The sequence below is a fragment of the Engraulis encrasicolus genome, chromosome 24 (assembly GCF_034702125.1).
Source record: "Engraulis encrasicolus isolate BLACKSEA-1 chromosome 24, IST_EnEncr_1.0, whole genome shotgun sequence".
NCBI lineage: Eukaryota > Metazoa > Chordata > Actinopteri > Clupeiformes > Engraulidae > Engraulis > Engraulis encrasicolus.
Window position 1 is genome coordinate 28550565 of NC_085880.1, and position 23677 is coordinate 28574241.

The 23677-nt window shown below is 44.1% G+C and overlaps 1 protein-coding gene across 1 annotated transcript in view; it reads right to left on the reverse strand.

Moving 5' to 3' along the window:
- Positions 1 to 23677, reverse strand: part of spock2 (SPARC (osteonectin), cwcv and kazal like domains proteoglycan 2) — a 35469-nt gene that overhangs the window by 5396 nt on the left and 6396 nt on the right. The window contains exons 2-8 of the mRNA XM_063191467.1: positions 19155 to 19200; positions 12671 to 12785; positions 11495 to 11597; positions 9049 to 9169; positions 6378 to 6506; positions 4531 to 4749; positions 1086 to 1148 (exon numbers count right to left, since the gene is read on the reverse strand). Of these exons, the coding sequence (XP_063047537.1) occupies positions 1086 to 1148; positions 4531 to 4749; positions 6378 to 6506; positions 9049 to 9169; positions 11495 to 11597; positions 12671 to 12785; positions 19155 to 19200 (796 nt within the window). The remainder of the gene's footprint in view (positions 1 to 1085; positions 1149 to 4530; positions 4750 to 6377; positions 6507 to 9048; positions 9170 to 11494; positions 11598 to 12670; positions 12786 to 19154; positions 19201 to 23677) is intronic.

The following is a 23677-nucleotide window of genomic DNA, read 5'->3' on the forward strand; positions in this document are numbered from 1 at the left end:
GCATCTGTGGCATGTCCTTGGAGAGTCCAGTTGGTCTACAGTGTTGCCCAATTGGGGCTGCTTAGGATGGCCGTCTGCAGGCTAAAAGCATGCAGATTGATGGCCATATAACTCAATGCAATTTGATTCAAATTGGGTGGGATTTAGGGCCTGCAGGCAGTTTTTTGGGGGGCTGGTAATGGTCGGACACATCTGGCAACCCTGCTCAACCCAATGGTCAGTCAGCCGGGCCGGGCCGGGCAGACCGCACAGCTGAGCCAAATATGCAGCACGCGGAGCGGAGTGGAACATGGTAGCTGCTGCCAGCCCCTCACTCTAATCCCTGGCGCTGATTAGGCTGTAATCCCAGCCGCGTGCATGTCATGGCGCTTGTTTAATAAAACTCTTCTCCGCCACACTGATTTTAGCCACAGGCACCACCAATCCGTCAATCTTTTGGATTTTGTGTATTTCTCTCTCTCTGTATCTTTTTCGATTGCTCACTCTTCTGCTCTCCAGGTCTACCTCCCCCTCTCTCCCTCTCTTTTTTATTACACTACTGTGCTTTTTCTAGTTGTAATATATTCTGCTTATTGGAGTTCCCAGTTTTTGTTTTATCTGTTTTGCCTTCACCATCTGATGCACGGCCACCTTTGTCTTCCAGTTGTATTCCAAGTTCTCTCTCTCTCTCTGTCTCTGTCTCTCTCTCTCTCTCTCTCTCTCTCATGTTCACCTCCTTTACTACTCTCCACCTATTCTTCACTTTTCCTGCAATTTTTTTCCTGCTTATTCTTTGCTTTTCCCTTCCTCCTAAACTTCAGTTAAGGCCATCTCTCCATTATCACAGAACACAAGCATGCACGCAAGCACACACACACATGCACGGACGCAGACACACACACACACACACACACACACACACACACACACACACACACACACACACACACACACACACAGACACAGACACAGACACACAGACACACACACACACAGACACACACACACACACATACAGTATATGTCTTTTCACATGTCTTCACAATGTGGGCTTTCTCATGCCCCAGATTCTTTTGATCTCTCTCTCTCTGGTCCGTGCTGCTTACCCGGCTTCCTCTTGGCACCCTCCTGCATTTGGATCCTCTGCAGCTCCTCCAGACAGGGGGGCTCTGTGGAAGACAAAAAAGCAGCCCCCCCCACTGTTCAGACATCCAGAGCAAGGCAGAATTACCGTCCACACTCACACACCTCACACTTACAGTTTTTCTCAATTGGTTTTGTACATTTCTCACAACAGAAAAATGATTCTCAAAAGTCTTTGTTCAATTGTGACTTCCTGGTGTTACCTGTGCAAATAGTCAAATCAGTTTCTCATTGTTTTCGGCATATAGCAAATGCTCTCGTCCACCATGCCATGGCTGTGTACAATTCTCAGTGATTTTGTACATTATCAATTGCTTTTGTCATATCACTCAAAAAGCTTTGTCACTGAATGCATGAAACTATCTCAATCTTATCTGATCAATGTAATATAAAACTGAATTTACAACATTTCCCATCCAATCTAAACAGCATTTCGCTTCAGAAAAGATCCTCAAGAGTGTACTATTCAATTGACAACATGAGAAATTGATTTGACTAGCTTGTCCATACACTATGATACAATGACTAACCATTCTGCTGGCGCTGATACGTTTATTGACACAAAAAACTTGGTTTTGAAAGACAAATAAGGGTTTTGAGCAAGAGACTCGGTTTTGCAGGTTATCCACCGTGTTTTGCCATTTGTTAAAGCTGTTTTGAGAATGAATATTATGTTTTGCAAATTGCGAGAGAGATTCGAGAAATGTACAAAACCAATTGAGAAATACTGTAAACCACATACACTCACTCAGGGTAGATTTCTTGACATGGGTTGGATGAGAAGATGGGTTGGAGAGAATGACAGGCATTTTTAAAAACATGAACAAAATTTCACTTTTCACTGTTCGGAGCAGAGTGATTAGCTAAAGCAGTAGAGCACTTCGCATAAATTCACTGAAAATGTCTTCTGCCAATTACGTCTGAATACAAGTTTGATGAGAAAGATTATGCACATTAGCTTTCTCTAAAGCACTTCCCATAAATTCACTGAAAAATGTCTTCTGTCAATTACGTCTGAAGGTTTGATGAGAAAGATTATGCACATGAATGACATAGCACTAGATAAAATGACTGGTAGTGATTGAGGCAACCTCATTATGTCAGATGCTCTGGGGAAAAGAATCAGCCTTCTCTGACACACCTATGCATCACACGTGGATTCACTTAAAATTTCTTTGGGCAGATTTGATGACGGGTTTGAAAAACGGTGTATATTATTCAACACAGAAGAACTAGGTACAGTAATCTGTGAATGACAACTCCAACCCCCTGCCGAAAATTAGAATGCCCAGAATCTGGCTGAAAAAAATAAAATGGGTACTGACATGTCTAGGATAACGCAAGAAATACAGCTGCATGTTGAAATTGGCCAGAATTCTCCTTTAAGGTCAAAGCAAGGGAATCTCTCTGACAGAATGACATTTCACCTGTCTAAACCCACTATGGATTTCCTCAGACATACAGTACTTCAGAGACAGACGTATTCAACACGAGGGAAATCGGGTCATGTAACATGGACCAGATGAGATATTCACAAGACCAGAAATGCACAACTTAAAATAAACATGCGCACCACGCTCAGCCCTACTGGTAAAGTCAGAAAAAAAATCCCCAAAACATGGCCATAATTTCCACTTCAGTGCTCAGTACAGTCCCCCTGGCGAGAGGAGTCATGGCGGGGCGGGGCAGGACGAGCAGCCTGTCAACAACCAACTGAAGAGGGATGTTGTTTCTGCTCAGCACATGTGATGGAGCCATGCAGGAGAGAGGTACACAGCGCATTATGGTGCGTGACAAGAGAATGACCAAGCAACACTGGCCCTCTCTGGGGGACCAAGAGGGAGAGACAGACAGAGAGGAGTACTGCTGCTGCTGCTGGTCAGACACACATATACATCACATACTGTGAGATGAATCATATCAAACATGCCCCAAGACACTGCATGGTTTCATGTGGATGTGCGTTTGCTCCAATCCATGTAGGGTAGAAGGGGAGACTACATCAGATCTCTGTATACATGCGGCGTATGACATTCTATATGGCTCTGCAATGTACACATACATTCTCGACTACAGTTTATCTCTTATACACACTTGTATGATTTTAACCCCCCCCCCCCACACACACACACACAATGCAATCTATATATCTAGTTAATAGCATACAACTGAAAGTGTGTACCATTATCGCTTCAATTCTGACAGACATCGTCAAAAGCACAGCACACAGCACACAACGCCACACTAAGACTGTTCAACCTTCAAAATAATTAAAATGGTAGCGGGGCGGGCACATCTCATCCCTATATCCCCTTTCTCATTTCAGCCCCTCCCTCCTCTGGAGAAGCTTGTGTGTGAGTGTGCCACACGTCAGATGGAGATAAAAGCTCTGGATTACTGTAATCCAAACACACTGCATATGGTTCCACTTCTCACTTGCAATTTGAGTATAATTAGAAAACCAATTAAGACAAACTCTACTGGGGGTTCAATAAGGCCTGCTGGCAGGCGCGTGTGTGTATACTAGCCTTTTGAAAATGGGCTCACAGGCTTCATGATTCATTTTCAGGTGAAGGAATATAGTTTTACTGTCCTTTTACTAATTGGTTCCAGTTTCTCTCCTACATAGCAAGGTTGTTATAACTCATATTTAGTGAAAGCAGCATTTTCAAGGTGACAGATGAGAATAAGAATGAATTCAAAACGGTGTAAATCTTTGTCCTCCTTCAGCACAGCAATTCATGTTTCAATGCACGCCTGTCCTGAATCCTTTGGCGACATACAGTAATTAGGACTCTCTTCACCACTGGGACTGCTTCTGTCTTGTATGTTGCTGATTACATCCTCTTTTGTAAGTTGCCTTTATTTATTATTAATATTTTAAAATACATTTTTAGGGCCTATGTGCCTAGCCTGGCTCTCGCGAGACCCCTAGTGCTTCGTGCATCTTCGTTACACTTCGTGAGCTCTGCGCGAGAGTCAGGTTAAATCATTGACAAAGTTTGTACCTTCATCATTCCAAAGGACAGTGGAGAACAGACAGGACATGCTGGGGAGGGAGAGATGGGTAAGGACCAGGAAATGACCTCCAGCCGGAATCGAACCCCGGTCCCCAGCGCAATGGTACGGCGCACTAGTCCACTGGATGACGTCAAATAAAAGTGTCTGGTAAATGTATAGTAGTAGAAATGCACTCACTGGGTGCGCTGTGGTGCAGTGCGCCAAGCCCTAAGCTTGCATGCCCACGGGGACCCCGGTTCGAGTCCGTCCGGGTATATTTCCCGATCCCACCCTGTTTCTCTGCCCCATTCGCTTCCTGTCACCATCTCAGACTTTCCTGTCAAAATAAAGGCTTAAAAGCCCCTAAAATATATATTTTTAAAAAAGAAAAAAAAGTAATGCACTCACTGTCTCTCCAGAAGCAGAGGCACCACTCGGCCATGGACACCTGACCGTCGCGGTACGAGTCGCAGGAGTTGAAGAAGGGCCGTATGCAGAGCTCGTACTTGTCCAGGTTGATGGCGGCCAGCTCCGCCTGATCCAGGAACAGGTCTCCATTGGTGTCCAGCTTGGAGAACATCCAGCCCACAGAGTCCTTACAGCTGGCCACCAGGCTCCGGTCTACGGCTGAAGTGCAGGACACAACGACAGCATTGAAGTGTGGTCAAAGACAATTAAACTTGAGATTTGAGATACAGTTTATGGCTTCAAACGGAAAAAAACAAAGTACCAATGAGAACTGATAGACCTACCCCTTAGTGAAAGTGAATGTAAAGGCCTGTTAAAATCTAATGTACGTATAACGATAAAACTAGGCCTGAAACTTTGATAAGTATGACTGTAAAAATCATTGGGGCCGTTCACATCAAGTTGGAGAACACCAACTCCTTGCAGGTGAAATTATAAAATAATTTGCCTTTGTAGAACACATTCAACACAATGATGGTGATTTGGCAAACTTCAAGCTTTGGTTACAGAGTGAGAAAACAGAACACAGGAAGACTGCTGCTGTTGATGGTGGCCTACCCTTATTTTCACTCTCCCCTTTTTACCTCTATTTATTGTTTTACTCCCATTCATCTCTAAACTCATCCTACGTTTACTTTGACATAATATACTATGTATAGTGTTTACATACTGTGCATTTCACATGCACAACCTACTATGTGTGACCCATGTGCGCTTCTTGTTCTAAGAACAGCACACTTTCAATACCAACACTATAAAGTGAACCACATGGCCCTTTTTTTAACCGCTGTATAGATATTATGCTCTCACCTGAGCCAGAGCTAGCTGAGGGAGCTGAGCTGCCTGTCTATGGCTGGACGCAACACAGCAACAACACTGGATTTTGGTCATGAAAATGTAACTTGCCGTCTGAGATACGCTTTTTGTTTTATATGCTTTACATTAAGGCAGGGGTGTCAAACTCATTTTGGTCCGGGGGCCGCATACAACCCATGTGGACCTCAAGCGGGCCGCATTACTAACATCATCGCAAAAAAAAAAAAAAAAAACGTAAAGCAGTGGATTAGTGTTCAGTACTATCACGTTTTAAGTGTGTTGAATATGTAGAAAGCAATGCAATACTGATAATCCTATGCAAAATTTCCTTGACTTCATTCATTCATTGGCAACCGTCAATTAATTAAATATGGGACAGTTCATTTTGGCAGGGGGTCTGGGGGTGTACCCCCAGAAAATTTTGTATTTCTTATATGTAATTTCCTGCATTTTCACGCATTCTAACATCCCGTTTCCAGTTTGAGCTTAATAGGAACCAATACAAATCCTATTATATTTATTATTTAATTACAACCAATACCAATACAATACGAATAAGAAGTATTAACATTTTATCTCTATATATGAGGTCTATAATATATGAGCTTTATGAAATGCCTGTTACAGTACAAATGCACTATTTATATTAGAAGTGTGATGTGCACTTTACTACATATATACAGTGTAACAGAGGGACCATTGGGTTAATGTCATGCAGGTTTCGATTTTGCCCCGACGGCCGTAATTGCGCATTTCGGTTATTTCATTGTAAAAAAAAAAAAAAAACGTAAAAAAAAAAAAAAAAATTTTTTTTTTTTACATCCGGGCCGGATGGAACCCTCCCGCGGGCCGGATGCGGCCCGCGGGCCGTATGTTTGACACCCCTGCACTAAGGCATAGCTGTATAGGAAAGAGGGGCTGCTGCTGTGTAAAATCAATGTGTGATGTTCTCTTGTTCTCTTCTCACCCACCCGAGCTGCCAGAGCTGGCTGAGGGGTTGCTGCTGCCTGTTGAGTTCTGCTTGGCACTGCCCTGCAGCAGCTGGAACCAGTCCCGCAGCCGGTCGCCCAGATCAGCCAGATCCTGCCCAGTACAACTCTCTGGTGGGGGAGAGGGAGAAGAAAGGATGGAGAGAGAGAGAGAGAGAGAGAGAGAGAGAGAGAGAGAGAGAGAGAGAGAGAGAGAGAGAGAGAGAGAGAGAGAGAGAGAGAGAGAGAGAGAGAGAGAGAATAGTGAATAGTGAGACCAGTGCCCAGTACAACTCTGTGTTGCATGGGGAAAGGCCAGTGGATCACAGGGAGAGAGAGGGAGGAGGAGGAGGAAGAAGGAGGGAGAGAGGGAGAGGGAGATGTAGAAAGAACAAGATAGTTGGTACCAGTGTCCAGTACAAGTCTCAGATGCATGGGGGAGAGGTGGAATGGACCACATGGAGAAATGGAGAGAGGCAGAAAGAGAGGTAGGGATGGAGAGAAAGGAAGGGACAGACATTGGCCTTGGATACATGGGACATTTAATTCCGAATTGTCACAATTTAATTCCGAATAAAACTTAATTCCGCTTTGAAAGTACCATGTGCTTCACAATTCGGAATTAAATGAAAGTGCAATATAAACTCGATGGAACTATTTAATTCTGAATCATTAATTCAGAATTAAAACCATCATATAAACGTAGCCAATGACAAAGACAGAAACAATGGCTAGACAGGAATAAAAAAAGAGAGAGAGAGAGAGAGAGAGAGAGAGAGAGAGAGAGAGAGAGAGAGAGAGAGAGAAAAAGCATCAATGAGAGGGAGAAAAAATCAGTGAAAAGACAAAAAGACAGAAAAAGAAGCAAGGGGGAGAGAGACGGAAACAGAGAGAACAAGCCGTGCTAAACCAAAAGCAACAATATAATGGGAGGAAAAAAGCGTGTAACAGCGTTCTGCACTCTCTGTGATATTTGGGGCATCTGTGTACAAGGGGGATAATGGATGTAGAGGGGGGCAACGGGTGGTGAGGAGAACAACACGAACACATCCTGCTGTAGCCTAAATCTGACACAAGGCACATAAAAATGAATTTAATATCACACAAAATCTTCTTATCTGTGATTGCATGTGTTCTCTCAATCTCTTTTGTTCTATCCTGTTCATCGACGTCTGTGAAATTGGACATTGCCATCGCATCTGTGGTTCATCTAATCAATCGTACATCTTTGAATACAGACACGGTGTGGGGCAGGAGGCGTGCACACTGCAATGCACAATGTACAATGTAGCGTGCGTGTCGGAGGTTAAGCCCATAGCAGGTCTTGAACCTGACTCTTCAATCCTAAGAGGGTGGGGGCTAACCCAGTGAACCACACCATATGGAAAATGTAGGAGGCTCATAGAAACAAATGATTTCACATAACAGTAGTCAGAACCAAATGGACACTCCAAACTCCACACCACGCGCTGATGATGGCTTAAGAGCCGAAACGCGTTTGCTTGTGGACATGGTGGTAATTTATAAATAAATAATGAGACGGAGCTTGTGAGTGCGGATTTTTCTTCTTTAAGTTGATACCTTTTATCGCGCACTCAAAGTCATTCATTTTTTCCTCTGATAAACTTGAACACTCCAAAACAACCCAAACGGAAGAAGGCAAAATCTCTTAATCCAGAAGACAAAGACAAATTGTCAAAAAAAGCCTAAATTCAATGCAAAAAATGGCAAGAACCTAAAAACAGACTAGCAGTCATGAACCACCAGTCAAAGACAGGAAGTAACAAGGAAAACGTCTTGTTTCCATAGGAATAGGAAATAGGAAAACGCCTTGTTTTCATCTGTGAGATTTACATGTTAATCGGAAAAGCTGTACAATATCTTTGTAACATGTTAAATCAATACACACTCCAAAATGGATATGACTGCAAATGTCTATATAATAAATCCTATATACAAAATGTCCGATGCACCCGTGTTATGCACTTCACATTTTTGGCGTCGCGCCACCAGAAATATTTGCTAAAAGCTACATTGTGTGCTGGGTGTTCATCTGTACAATCGGCACATGTGTTGCGGAGAGATAGGGGTGTGAAGTCACAATACAATGGCGATGACAAGTGATAAGCGCATATCTTCCTCCAGCAGGTCGCAAGTGAAACTGTGGGCACGTGTGTGCGTGTACACGTGTGTGTGTGTGTGTGTGTGTGTGTGTGTGTGTGTGTGTGTGTGTGTGTGTGTGTGTGTGTGTGTGTGTGTGTGTGTGTGTGTGTGTGTGTGTGTGTGTGTGTGTGTGTGTGTGTGTGTGTGTGAGGTGCCACATGTATCCTTAAGACACTCAGTGTGCAGGTTATTTTAGTTTTGTGTAAACTCCTATGAAATTTAGCTTGTGCTATGATAAATGTCTGTCAATCCAAACAAAGAAGTAAACTGTGTGTGTGATTATGAGTGTGTGTGTATGTGTGTGTGTGTGTGTGTGTGTGTGTGTGTGTGTTTGCGCTTGTGTGTGTGTGTGTGTGTGTTTGCACTTGTGTGTGTGTGTGTGTGTGTGTGTGTGTGTGTGTGTGTGTGTGTGTGTGTGTGTGCGCTCCCGTGTGTGTGTGCGCTCCCGTGTGTATGTGTGTGTGCGCCTGCGTGCGTGCGTGCGCGCGCGCGTGTGTGTGTGTGTACTTGCCGTGCCTGCTGGTGTCCTTGTCCTGGGGAGGGGGGCTAGGTGTGGAGGGGCAGGGGCAGAGGCCGGAACACTTGACACTCAGCTCCTTCCCCGAGAGACACGCCTGCTGCTCCAGTTTACACTTCGGGTAGAAAAACACACACACGCTCACACGTAAGTGCACACAAAGACAAACACACAGACACACACACATGGACAAAGACACATGCAAGACAAACACGCGCCCGCACATGCGCACACACAGACACGCACACACACACAAAGATACACAAAAGATGAGGGCACGCACGCAAGCACGCACACATGCACACACGCACGCACGCACACAGACAGGCAGGTGCACAGATAAAGATAAACACACGTGCACATGTGCACACACACACACACACACACACACACACACACACACACACACACACACACACACACACACACACACACACACACACACACACACACACACACACACACACACACACACACACACAGACTAAAGAGGAGCCCGCTGTGAAATGGGGGGAGGTCATGCGTAGGTGTGCTACTGCTGCTGCTACCATGACCTATGACCCCAAGCCAATCATACGCCATTAATCCCACTGAGTGCAGCAGAGTGAGTTACAGCACGGAGCACACACACAATACACATCCAATACTGCAGAAGGAACCATGTAGGGAGAGAGAGAGAGAGAGAGAGAGAGAGAGAGAGAGAGAGAGAGAGAGAGAGAGAGAGAGAGAGAGAGAGAGAGAGAGAGAGAGAGAGAGAGAGCAGGGGGGGGGGTGTATCTGATGACAAAAAAGAGGCAGATAATTTCCCTTCACACTTCATGCTTTCAGCAAGGTCAGCAGTACAGGGGATGGCACATTGACCGCTGATCTCTGCGTGTGTTATCTCTACTTCCACCGCATCAAATCCAATCACTTAAGGCCAATTTACAGTTCCGGCAATGGATCTGTCTGCCCTAGTGTTAGGAATGCTTGTACTGCCTCGGGTGCATAGACTGTATATGAAATGGACAAGCATCCGTGACGTCACCCACAGACTTAAGTAGAGCCAGATGAAGCCACATTTGAACCGCAGGAGGCCGCCATTTTATTTTCTTATTTTTTTATTTATTTTTTTTGTTCTTTTTGACTTTTTATTTATGACAGTATAGTGAAGATGGTGACAGGAAACAAATTGGGAGAGAGAGACGGGGAAGGACCGGCAAAGGACCCGGGCCGGGAATCGAACCCGGGTCGGCCGCATAGTGGACGAGTGCCCTACCGTTAGGCCACGGCAGGGCCAGGAGGCTACCATATTAACAACCCTGAGCATCATGTACAATCCGCCGGCTCACGACCAGTTCCAAATATGGATGCAATTATTGTACCAGGCACTGACAATCCCACCTCCCAGGTTTTTCCGAGGTCTGAAGGAACAGCTCGTTGCTGTCAATCATGTCAGCCCTGACAAACATATATGATTGTCACGGTTATCAACACAAGTGACAGCCGAAAAAATCGATCTTTGTGAGCGAGCCTGACAGATCTGTCGACAACTTCTTTTGTTGAGCACTTTTTGAACATTTGTTGGCAGGACTAAAAATTGTTCTTTTGTCTGCTCTACAAATTCAATGTGGGTTTGCAGCACAGGCCGTCTGCACAAGGCAGAAACTCTGAAAGCTCAGTGCCTTCAAAACACTTCTATTGTAGCTCCTGCCAAGCCTGTTCACATGGTTCCATACCACACAAATCTCATACAAATACCCCCCAAAAGAACGTTAAAGGTCTGACCTGTGTGTGGTCCACAACAACCTCTCAATCATTGGGACAGCGTGGAGTGCACGTGGGAGCTTTGGGCAAGAAAACCCTCACAAAACAGCCCGGTTGCCAAGGAGGTGAACCATTCAAATTTGGTGCCAGGTGCCTCCCTGGTATATTTCAACAAGTTTGGCTGTGGGTAACGACGTCCAAGATGGCTACTTAAAATACTTTTGGAACAGACTGAATTAGTACGACACAATAAAGACCCATTTGAATCTTTTCGAACACAAACATGTTATTTTCGTAAGGTATATTGCACTTATAATGATGGAAAAAGATAGGAATAATCTTATTATCATAATCCGCAGAAATATTATGTATTTATGTACTTTAAACCTATGCCTCTCAAAATTGTAATGACCAAGTATTATTCTCTTACTAAAAGCTCTTAGTAATGTCACAGCAATGCTGATATGATGTAGTTGAGACTTTTCAGCAAATAGTGAACAGGCCCGACGGTGGGCCTATTTGCACAAAGAGGCTTCATATGTCATTTTGTAATTATTATTATTAGTTACGTTCCACCTCTGCTCTTTGTCCTATTGTACTAAACGTGTGACAGTGTGTGCCACTGGCTTGAAGACAAAAACTGGAGAGAGGTGGGGGGAGAGCAGAGAAAGAGAGAGCAGCCATGGTGCTTTACCTGAGAGGCGTAATTGTGTCCATCAGTTCCGCAGACAGGCCCTGAGGTGGACACGGGACAGGGGCTACAGCGGCGCTCAGCCTTCACCAGCGGGAGCCGGATCCTGAGGGATACAACAGAGACCGTAATGAGAAAACAACAGCAACAACAACGCCGGCTAAGCACTTCAAAAAGCCAGAGAGAAAGAGAGAAAGAGAGAAAGAGAGAGAGAGAGAGAGAGAGAGAGAGAGAGAGAGAGAGAGAGAGAGAGAGAGCACATCTATTTTGTAATTCAAGAGGAAATGATCAAAACTCAGACCCTCACACTTCCCATCATTCCTTTATAATCCACCAGTAACACTTGAAGCACAGTGGTTAAATGTGGAGATATGTAAATATACAGTGTTATGTGTGTGTCGTTCACATGCTATACCAAAAAAAATACCAAACGCCAACATGAACATCCCACCATGTGGAATTTTCCACTGGGCAGTAGGCATCTGAGTTGCCCAGATGACTGTCATAAGCATTGATCTTTTCAACCTGGTGGAGAGAAATTGTACTTTATTTCTCTCAAAAACGAGACGCTATTTTTGTAGGCAGCGTAAATATTGTGAATGGCAGACTAAAACGCTAATGCTTAAATGCACAAGCCCACCAAATATGAATCACAAAATGGTTAGACGTATGTTTGGTAGTTTCAAACATGCACACTAACAACATTGTCAGGACAAATTTCAGCTCTGCTGAGTTTTACATCACTATGACAACAAAAGCACTTTAACACAACACCCTCGTAATTTCCATTTTTAAAGTGGAGGCCATCATCTTTCCCATAGCATGTGAACGAGCCATTAGTGTGAGTGATTATGGAGGACTAGCCCCAGGGCAATAATAGCCACTAGGCAAATAAAACAGGTGTCAGGGTAGGGCATGGAGGCTTGCGTGCTGAGTGCATGAAACTGCCCTTTAGCCTACCATAGGTGAAAGAGAACCAGCAACTGATTCAGATGTAAGTATGAATACATGTACCTGAATAAAGACGTGTACCTTCATTTTATTTTGTAATTTTATTTTTTTTAGCACACCTAATGATGAGGTGAATATTGTTTTAAGATTCAACAGCCTATAGTATATATGTATAGTCACCAGCACTGTCCCACCTCTGGCCTGCGTTGCACACAGCAGCGCACTAACCTGTGCTCCAGCTTCTTGCGATTGACACACACGGCACGCTGGTAACCCTGGGCAACACAGACCTTGTGCTGGCTACACTTCATCTTCTGACAGGGGTCCTTGGTGGTGTCCACATCTGGGGGGGAGGAGGGAATACAGAAATAGAGGTAGATAAAGATTCGGCGGACAAGCGAGAAAAACAAATCCATCTTGCACCATTCATCAAGGGCCAGGGAGAGCTTGCTTCGGCTTCCCTCCCCCCTCCTCTCCTGTCCTCTCTTCTCACTCTCCTCTCTCCTATCTTACCGAGGCGAGGACATGTTTAATGTGTGAGAAATGTCGGGTTGCTTGACGCATGCTTACATTCCTCCTTACATCTCTTTTCATTCATGAGCCGGAGTGGTCGATATGTTTGATTTGTGGATGTGATGTGTGGATGTGTTGGGATTAGCTCCACTCATGTAGGGTAGATATTCACACCGTTGCTTCGGTGCCGGTTGAGTGGAGAGAGGAAAAGAAGCTTGTGATATGCGGTGCAGAGACAGCCAGGCAGCATCACCGATGGGAGAGGAGGGGCAGTATTGTGATGTGCATGTATTGTGTATATGAATGCATCACATCTTACAATCCTACTCTCCTATTCCTGATACATAATGATGCCCCAAACGTGCTGATACAGTTCCAAAGCCGACAAACAATTAGCACATATCATTTGAGGAAATAGACTGCGAAATCCTACATCCTGACAATGATATTATAAGCACTATTCCACACCGTTAATTTATACCTTCCAATATGCAACTGGCCTGAATTAATTGAACCACACACAACCATTCAGCACTGACAAGTGTTTTCCAAATTCTTCTGGTGTGGCACGTGCATTCTGAACGCAATGTTGAAATCCTGGTGACACAACATCGACGGAGCATTCATCTTGTCTGACAGTCTTTACAGCTTACACATGATCACTACGGCAGGCTTGCAGAGTCCCTCATGGCTAGCAAGCATGCTGTAAACACCCCCATGTCCTTCCCTGATAATTGCATCATCTGCCTTCAATGACAGGCTTTGTAAATCGATCCCCTCTTCCCCTCTCTCTCTCTCTCTCTCTCTCTCTCTCTCTCTCTCTCTCTCTCTGTCTCTCTCTCTCTCTCTCTCTCTCTCTCTCTCTCTCTCTCTCTCTCTCTCTCTCTCTCTCTCTCTCTGACCATCTCAGGAGATGCTGTATAGAGGAACAACACAATGGCATCCTGTATAAGCACAGGCCTCTTATATTAACATAACAGGCTCAAGAGGATTAGCGTAAAACAGTGTGATGCCATTACCATAGCAACAAGGCACCAGCATCAGCACCAGCACCACTACTGCTGCTGTCTCCAGGGCGCTGAGAGACAATTTCTGTACTGTGAGGTTGATTTGTGTGCTCCATCAAATCAACTGAAAATAAAGTATCTCTCTCTCTGTCTCTGTCTCTGTCTCTGTCTCTCTCTCTCTGTCTCTCTCTCCCTCTCTGTCTCTGTCTCTGTCTCTGTCTCTCTCTCTCTGTCTCTCTCTCCCTCTCTCTCCTCCTGCACCTCTGTGCTCTGTCTCCTGAGTACATCTCGTAAATGTGTGCGTGCACTCAGGGGGCTAGCCGCTCATAAAACCCATAATTAGGCTTCCTGCTCTACTGGCACAGTACAATTCTTTTAGTGTTAATTTAACACTGATAGAGTAAGGCCCAACACTAGGAGTGTTGAATTCAACTCTCTACACTGGATGAACACTTCAAAATGTACAGTGGTTGCCAAATCTAGCGCAGAGAACTGGGAGAGAAACAGCCCCCAGCAGGCCCATGATGTGTAGCAGCACTATATCTGCTCCTCCCAGCCTCATCATCGACCTTCATCCTCTGTTTACACGCAATCATCGCTGAGGCATAGTGAGAGACACAATTACAGTCAAAGGGAGATGTAAGCGGGCGCAATTACAGCTCAGCTCAGGCAGTAAGAGGTAAAGCAAAACCTGCATGCTGCTACTGTAATGGTGGACACCAGGTCTTTTATTACGCCGTATAGTTTCGGTGTCCTGATTACATTAGTGTAGATTAGATATGCAGCCTCCTCTTTTTCACGTTTGCCTAGGCTTTATCACTCTACATGACCTGTATATTAACCTGCAATTGCATAAGCCAGACAAACAACAGTAAAATGAGCACTTGTGAGAACCCCGTCTCTGGTGTTTGTGTTGTGGATCAAGGAGGGATGAGCAATTTCCTGGTATCAATACATGGGGTCATACGAGGAGATGCCTCATGTGGCTCCCTCACTATTGATGTGAGGCTCCTGTAAGGAATAATAATAATGGCTGTGCAGTTGACCTGGCACATGCACAATAATAATGTTGGTGGTGGTGGTGGTGAAGGCACAGGACAACACATTAACCTCCATCTGGGTGCACATAGTAGATACAATGGTGAATGACGAGTGGTACACTGTCTTTTGGAGCTGTTTGCCATGTTGCTTGCAAGGGCTTTTCCTCCATGCAGTCAGCATGTGTTGGTAGCTGGGACTTAGCGACATTGGTAAACTCTTCATCTATTGACCCCATGTTTATGAAATAAGTCTTCTCAAAGACATTCTGTTTCCCATTTGCATCAAGGAAATATTTCCATCTTCAATAAATCTACATAAACATACAAATAAAATACTGAAATATAATGCAAATGTGCTACTTAATATGCAATCATTGTGGCACACAAACACAGTTTTTGCATATTTTCCTTTGAAAAAGTAGAGCGAGGAAAAAAGATTGTTATTCAAACTACTACAGTTGTTATGGTTACCATTCATAAGCCCATTAATATGGAACGGCAATTCCATTCCGTTTCATTTGAGATCTACGCCAAAGGTAGCGTGTTCTTAGAAAGCTAATTACCTTGACATCCGATCAGAAATCAGAATCCCACAACAAAGAGAAGTTACTGTAAGGCACGATAACTCAAAAGACTTGGTATTGGCGAGCTGGCAAGTGCTGTAAATAATGTGAGATGGTCTCTCTGGGGGAGCACATTTACTGGAATCATCTTCCTTTCAGCAGCAGAACCATTTCTTGGGATCATTTATTGGTAGTCAAAAGGGCATTGAAAGGCTTTAAATACCGAGATTATTGCAATTGATGCTCTCACCGTATAGAACTACATTGCTACATGCCTGTGTTTGAGTGTCAAAACTGATAGTCGAGATTCTTAAGACAGGTTATTGAAATTACACACACGCAAACAGACTTGTTTGTGTTCACCTCCCCACATGTGCTGAAGAAAGCCTGAAGGCCTCTGATGTGGGTGGTGGGTGGACTTCAAAGTGAAAGCTCATCACTCTGGCTCAGCCTTGTCTGAATGATTGTGTTACACTTGTTTTTCAGCGCACCTTCTCTGCTGCTGTGGTGTCATTATCACCTTCATGAAGAAGAGGAGAGGAGAGGAGAGGAGAGGAGAGGAGAGGAGAGGAGAGGAGAGGGAAGAAGAGGAGGGCAGAGGAGAAGAGAGGAGAGGAGAGGAGAGGAGAGGAGAGGTAAGCAGATGAGAGGAGAGGAGAGGAAAGGAGAGGTGGATCCAGGAGAGGAGAGGAGAGGACAGGAGAAGAGAGGAGATGAGAGGAGGAGAGGAGAGGAGGAGGAGAGGGAAGAAGAGGAAAGGGAAGGGGAGAGGAGAGGAGAGGAGAGGAGAGGAGAGAAGGGGAGGAGAGGAGATGAGAAGGGGAGGAGAGGAGAGGAGAGGAGAGGAGAGGAGAGGAGAGGAGAGGAGAGGAGAGGAGAGGAATGGGGGGCAGATCAATGGTGTGTGAGGTGAATGGCCTCCTTTGTGCCGAGTGCTAGGGAGATGGGGTGGGGGTGGAGTAGGAGGGGGGTGGGGGGATCAATCCTATTAAAATGCTGCGTCCGAATGGCCAGACCACCACTGGAGCCTCAGCATAAGGGAGGCAGAGCTCTGTGAAGGGTATTGAACACCATGCTGCTGGTATTGATACAGTAATACACTAACAAACTGTCAAACGTAGGAAGGAAATACTGTATGTCACCTGACAACAGGATGGAAAAATATGTATGAGAATAGAAACATTATACCTCTGCATTTCTTTCCGTTGCTTTCAGCCAATCATTGTCTTTCTTTCAGGCACTTAGTCACTAAGAGCTGACAAACCAATCAGCAGTTTGCTTGACTCATGCTCCCGAGAGTAATTTAACAGTCTTAGCCAAGAAGCTCCAGGCTGATGATGATGTTCATAATGATGATGATGATGTGCCTACAGCACAGGACACATTAGACATCAATAATAGTAACTGATGAGTACACATAGCTCGGATTGGTATGTTCCCTACCTTAACCCTTTTGCGCAGAGGCAGAGCCTATGTTATAACATCACAGTCAACAAAATTGTGACGGCAAAGTCTTAATCTGTTACTTAAGGCTCTTGGTAATGTCATGGCAATGTTGTTATGATGTAGCTCAGTCTTATCAGCAATGTGTGAATGGACCGCCGGCGGGAACATCTGCGAAAAGAGGCTACGCAACAAAGTAGATTCAGCTAGTATACGACAACAGTAATATTGCAAGCAGTCAAAAGAGTTACTTTGTGAGCAAAAGAGCTTGAAGGACATTTTGTCTTTTCAACTGAGAGACTGCTTCAGTTCTAATTCTAATGTGGGGTATTTAACTGTGGAGAGTGGACCTGATGCCGAAATGCTTTATAGCTTATTACATATTTTTATCTGAAGTTCAAACTTCTCTTTGGACGCTTTTGAAGCCCTCTGCACCACAACCGTGTTTGCTGCTTGCTCTTCCACACAAAGAAAATTAATTCCGCCGCTTTTGACACTTTTACTACATCTGACTGTCCCTACAGTTAGAGCAACCCCTTTTCATATGCCACGGGTCACATGATGTCAAGAAGAACATTGCAATTGGAATTGCAAGATTGCATTTTGGCATTCAGCTGGCATTTTAACCCTCAGCATTAGTTGTCTAAATGGAAAATGAACCGTGCAAATGATTATGTGTGAGTCATTTTCTGCTCTGTGATGATTCATCCCCCCTGTTGTAAAGACATTAGAGTTTAACTCAGTTGATGACATTTACTGAGAGCATATTTTTGGATGGAAGTCTGTCTATTCGCCACATTCTGATTCTGTGAGTGTGCTCATGCTTCACTGGAACTATGCCAGTGGTGTTAGTCAGTTCTCAATCGCCTCCTTGGGGTTCTTAGCAGCACCTCAGCAGAACTGGCAATTATGTACCCACTAATTACAATCGGACGATGGATGCTAACGGACATCCTGTCTTCTGAGGATCGACTTGTGTACATCCAACTGTATTTCGGGCCATTCGTGAATTCCTTACGAGAAAAACGGAAAAAAATCAACTGTAGGCCTAAGCCTCATGGTGCTGTTACGAATAGCCTCGTTTCTCGTGGTTGGGTATATCGTAACAGCACCACGAGGCATAGGCCTACAGTTGATTTTTTCGCGAGACTGGGCTCGTACATCACAGGCACACAAGCTTGGATTTGAAGGAGGTAACATGACATTTACAGGGAGATACAACATCTGTGTCCACTTGATGAACCAATGTACTGTATTTTATGAGTGTTTCCAGCGGTGTAGTCTACTTTTTTGAAGTGGTATACTGTATATTCGAGCATTTTTTTAAGTGGGTATACTGTATATATTTGTGCTATTCTAAATAATGGATCAATCAATTTTAAGTGGGTATACTGAAGCCCCTAAAATGTAGAAGTGGGTATACTCCGTATACCTGCGTTCTACGTATACTACACCTCTCAGTGTTTCTTTAGAGCATGTTGCATCACAGCCCTTTGTCCTGCTTATTTCCCATTTGCATCACGAGAACCACAACTCAATACATTATTGATACATTTTCTTGTGTTTCAAGGGAGAAATAAAAAAAAATCTGAGATAGCTTGCGTTAGGCCTACTAATTGATAGCCTCTATGAGGAAGAAATTAGACACATCTACAATTTCCAACACTATGCGTCTGCAATACATTACTTCACTCCTTGGTTGCTATAAAATATGGGTAGGCTACTATTGTAAGATTCTTACCAATATCCTGCTACCGTGGAAGACATCAATAACAATTCAGCTAGTATCTCTGCGTAAGACAGCAAGAGGGAGAAGTCTACCAGTAAGTTCTCATATTGTATGCATCAGGTGCATCATACTTTGCCTGCTTCTCTCCTGTAGACTGACTGGATATAGTGAAATCCTTTAGCTTCAGGCACACACCTCACTCAGCATATGCTATCCATATATTTAATCTGTCTCCTTCCACACATAACAAGCGTAGCGACAGAGAGCCTTTCCATTGTTTGCGCTCATAAAGCCACTGGCAAACAAAACAAGGGGCTCCTTTCTCAGATTGGAAAATGAAACCGGATTTCTAAGGCATATAGCAAACAACACACGATGGGGAACACAGATGAACCGGCAAACACACAAAGGACTTACTTTCGCTTGAAACCTGAGCAGCATCCCATGATCGAATGTAGTCATCCTGGAGGCAAGAGGAGGGATATAAAGACAGGCATTATTTCCAGTGGGTACTGAATCATGAGTAAGTGTAAGAAAAAGCACAGTGCAGGTCAAAACATTGCCTGCAGTTAAACATGCCTTATTACTGAACTGAAGTCACGTCTAAGGGCTTGAATTTGAGGTTGCTAATATATACGAGTACATTACATATACAATATACATACATATACAATATACTATATATAATATTTTTAATAATATATAATTGTTTTTGCATTTTTTCAAATACACAAGTTATATAGCCTGATTACTTTCAAAAATGTTGTATTGGTTATTACTGAACAAAAGGATGACTGATCATGAAAGTGATCATACCTCCACTTCCTGAGGCAAGCATGCAATAGGGGAAGAAGAAGAGAGAGAGAGAGAGAGAGAGGAGAAATTTAGTATCTTTTTACAGACGCAGCAGTGTGTTAGTCCAGTCATATTGATTTATATGATTCATTCCCATGACTCTTTGTGAAAACAACACACATCAAGGATCAGCAGTGTAGTCTTCAAGTACACTCAGTGTTTATCAATATTTGCATGAATACAATTTGTCTGTAGCCTATACCTATTCAATGCAGGAGGTGATTTTTCTAGTTCTGTCATATATCTGCCATATGCGGACAATAGGGCCTATTCTTCATATGTTTAAAGCAGGTGGAGGGTATACTGTACTCCTAGTTTCTCCAAGACACGTCTCACATTTGGATCTCTTGCCACATTTTTTTAGGATTTGAAAAACAGTCATTTATGCTCTTCCACAAATGGCGGTGCAGCACATATATCACTGAATGCCATTTCAGAAAGATCGGCAAAATCCACAAGCAGATACTCTTGCTCATAATATGTTTTATATTATCCCCCTACACAATTTGTAGATTTTTTAAAAAAAACTTGAAAAGGCACAAATGCAAACATTGTTGAGAACAAAAATCAGGGGTAATCTTTCTTTCCAGAAAGATCCACAAAATCAGCAGAAAGCCCTGCTCATTACAGTCAAGAAGTACACCTAAAACCCCCTAAACGGAATGTAATAATCTCTTTGATTGATATGAAACCAAGGCCACTTACACAAAACTCATCACATACACTGATTGGATCAAAGTAATTCTTCTTGAGGGGGAAGTACACATTTTCAAAGCTGTGTGTCAGCCTGACATGAGCAATATGAAAATCCTATTTGACGGGAAGGATTACGGTTTAAAATGTCATGTAAACGATGGCTAAATGTACAAACTCCTTCAGCATCAGAGCTGCTGTGTCTGCCATACTAATTAACACAATGAAAGTGGATTCTTCACGTTATAGCTTGGCTTCTAGAGATTCAGTGAGGAGATAGGGTTTTACATTTGGAATCGACAATATGAAGATGACAACATGAGGCAAAGGCTATCATATAACAACATGATGACCGTATAACATACAACAAATAAAAAATCAAATCAAATCACATTTATTTATTAAAATCAACAATAAGAGCTGACCAAAGTGATACACTACAGCAGGGGTGTCCCCTTCAAATTCAAAGAGGACCAAAATAAAAAACACAGATGAATATGGAGTCAAAACTATTCGAACCACTGACATCCCTGCACTACAGCATAACTACCGACCAATATAGAGGTAAATCATTAGCATCAGTCCATCGCTGAGGAAAAGACAGATCCTACAGTGATTTCACACTAGCTGGCTAGGCTGCCATCCACACAAAAGGTGCCCTGCTCCCTAGCCTGCGGCTCCTGCAGACAGAGACTGCAGAGAGGAGAGACGGAGCACCATCATAATGGACAGGGACAGCAGATGCAGTGGCGTTATGCGGCGCCAACTCTCAATGCCACACTGAGGCGGGCCGGGGCGCAGGCATGCAGGCAGGCAGGCAGGCAGGCAGGCAGGCAGGCAGGCAGGCAGGCAGGCAGGCAGGCAGGCAGGCAGGCAGGGCTCAGCACTGGACTCCAGCCCAGCCGACTGAGCCCAGAGCAAAGCTAGTGAGGGGTTGCAGTGCTGGGGAGAGTCGCAACACAACAAAAATAAAAACACCCGCTGTGCCCATGAAAGCCAAGGACATTTTCAGTGTGCCAGGCCAGCACAGAGAGATACTCATTTGTTAGATCAGCAACAAACTGCAGTTGGCAGCCGCGTGTGCCATATAGCTCGAAACACATTTATAAATGTACTGTAATGCGGATTAGCGGAGGACAGTCGAAGAAGTTGTTTTGCAGTCTGCTAAATGCAGAGAGCTGTGAAATTGTAAGACTGAGACACAAAGATGACCCAGAATGAAAATACTGCCTTTCAAAGTTGCAGGTCTAAACTTAATCATTTAGATTTGACAATATCTTCTATTAAGCTGATTCTAATCTTCTCCAAAGGAGGTTTGAGGGTAAATGATTAAGAATTCTAGTCGCTGAAAGTTTTTGGCGAACTTAAATGACCTTACTGACTCTCTTAAAAGGAAAAGGAAATTAACTAGTCCGATGTCAAGAAGTCCTAATTTATTTCCAAGTGATAAAAATGAGACTGCTAGAAAAAAAAGACATTTTCCTTAGGGGATATTTCTAATTCAAAGCCTGTGCATACAGAATGGAGCAGTTGCTGATAGCATCGACAGACTCCTTAGTCTCCTTGAGTTCCACACAATCTTCCAATCAGCCTTTCAGCATCTGACACAACAGACTGCACCCCCACCCCCCTCCACCCCCACCCCGCCAGGCTTGGGAACATTGATTGATGGTTTGAAAATCCTCCTGATTTCCATAATAGAAGTGTGTCAAACAAGCACTCCACAAATTGGGCTGTGAGCTCCAAAGAGCTTGCCAGGGATTGTGAAGATGAAGGAATCAGAGGTTGGCTGGTTCTTGTCCAGCACCTCCTGTTGGCTGTGTCCTTGAACAAGACACTGATCCCCAATATACCGGCTATTGGCACCTTTGCATGTAAGGCGTCTGCCATCAGTGCATGAATATGTGAAAATGTGAAGCTTTGAATTCTTAAACCACTTGGCCGCTCTATGCAAACTCTGTATGTATTATAAAGTATTATTCCACTGAAAGGTTACCATATTGAAGATATGCATGGTGCTTTTCGTCATGCAATGGTCCTCATAGTAACTAAAGGTCGCCAAGGTCTACGGTGCCATAGAGTCATAGGCTTATTCATTTAGAGGTGACATCTCTCAGATCACGTCGACAGCCAAATATTTGAACCAAATAAAATACAATATTAGATACTACTGATGCTGACCATGCATACTGAGGATTTGCATGATGATTTTCCCACACGGGACACAAACACACACACACACTGTTTTTTCCCTCATAGTCTTGTCATCAGAAGGTAGTAGGCCTAGGTCTACATTTATGTTGCTTTTTGCACTGAGCTTATCCCCCTCATGAAGCAGTAGCATGCTTCACTTGGAGCATTTCAGCACCACGCATGTGGACAGCTCCAGACACGCCAATGAAGGTGTACGCTGGCGCGTGGACAGCTCCCTGTAGGAGCAACTTAGTGTCGGATTGGCGTATGAAAAAAGTGTCGGAATGGCGGTGTGTCGGAATGGCGGTATGTCGGAGTGGTGGCCGCAACCCGAATAAAAGTTGGTGTGGCCTAGGGGCCTTGAGATACACATGTCATATCTATTTTTAAGGCTGGAATATGCTTGCTGCATGGTAAGTGTGTGCGTACACATTTTGTGCACAATTACATTGCCATGTGCCTTTTGTGTCAGTTTGATGTGAGTGGCTCTCTTGAATACAAACACAAGCACATGGTGCAATACTGACGCATGCACTAGCTGCGATCGTGTGAGCGATTGCTTAGAAGTGACGGACATTTTTGAGGAGAGCCTCACGTCGCCGCTATCTGCTCCCTAGATGATTGGTCCAGTATTGTACGTCATGCTCTAATAGTTCTGCAGCAAGTATGGGCCCTCGCTTCTCACACGGTTGCATATGTGCATAAGGAAGGTGGCACAGCAACCGGCAAATGACTTCTGTAAGATGGCATCATGGACAAACAATTTTACACTACATGTACAAGACTAGATATTGTAACACTAGATATACAACACTAGATATAAGTGAAACATGTTGATCACCCGACTGTTTTACAGAATGCAAAACACTTTGTATTATTCCACTCTGAGGCGTATTGAGGCAACGGTCCTCCTAGTGAGTAAAAGGTTGGCGAGGTCTGCGGTGCCTTGAGATATATATATGTGTGTGTGTGTGTGTGTGTGTGTGTGTGTGTGTGTGTGTGTGTGTGTGTGTGTGTGTGTGTGTGTGTGTGTGTGTGTGTGTGTGTGTGTGTGTGTGTGTGAGTCATATCTATTTTAGATGACCTCCCTCAGATCACCTGCTGGGGCTCCTCCCCCTCACCCTGCCTCAGTCCAACGCAGCTGGGCATGACCACAGTCACACACACACAAACATGCAAACACACACACACACACACGC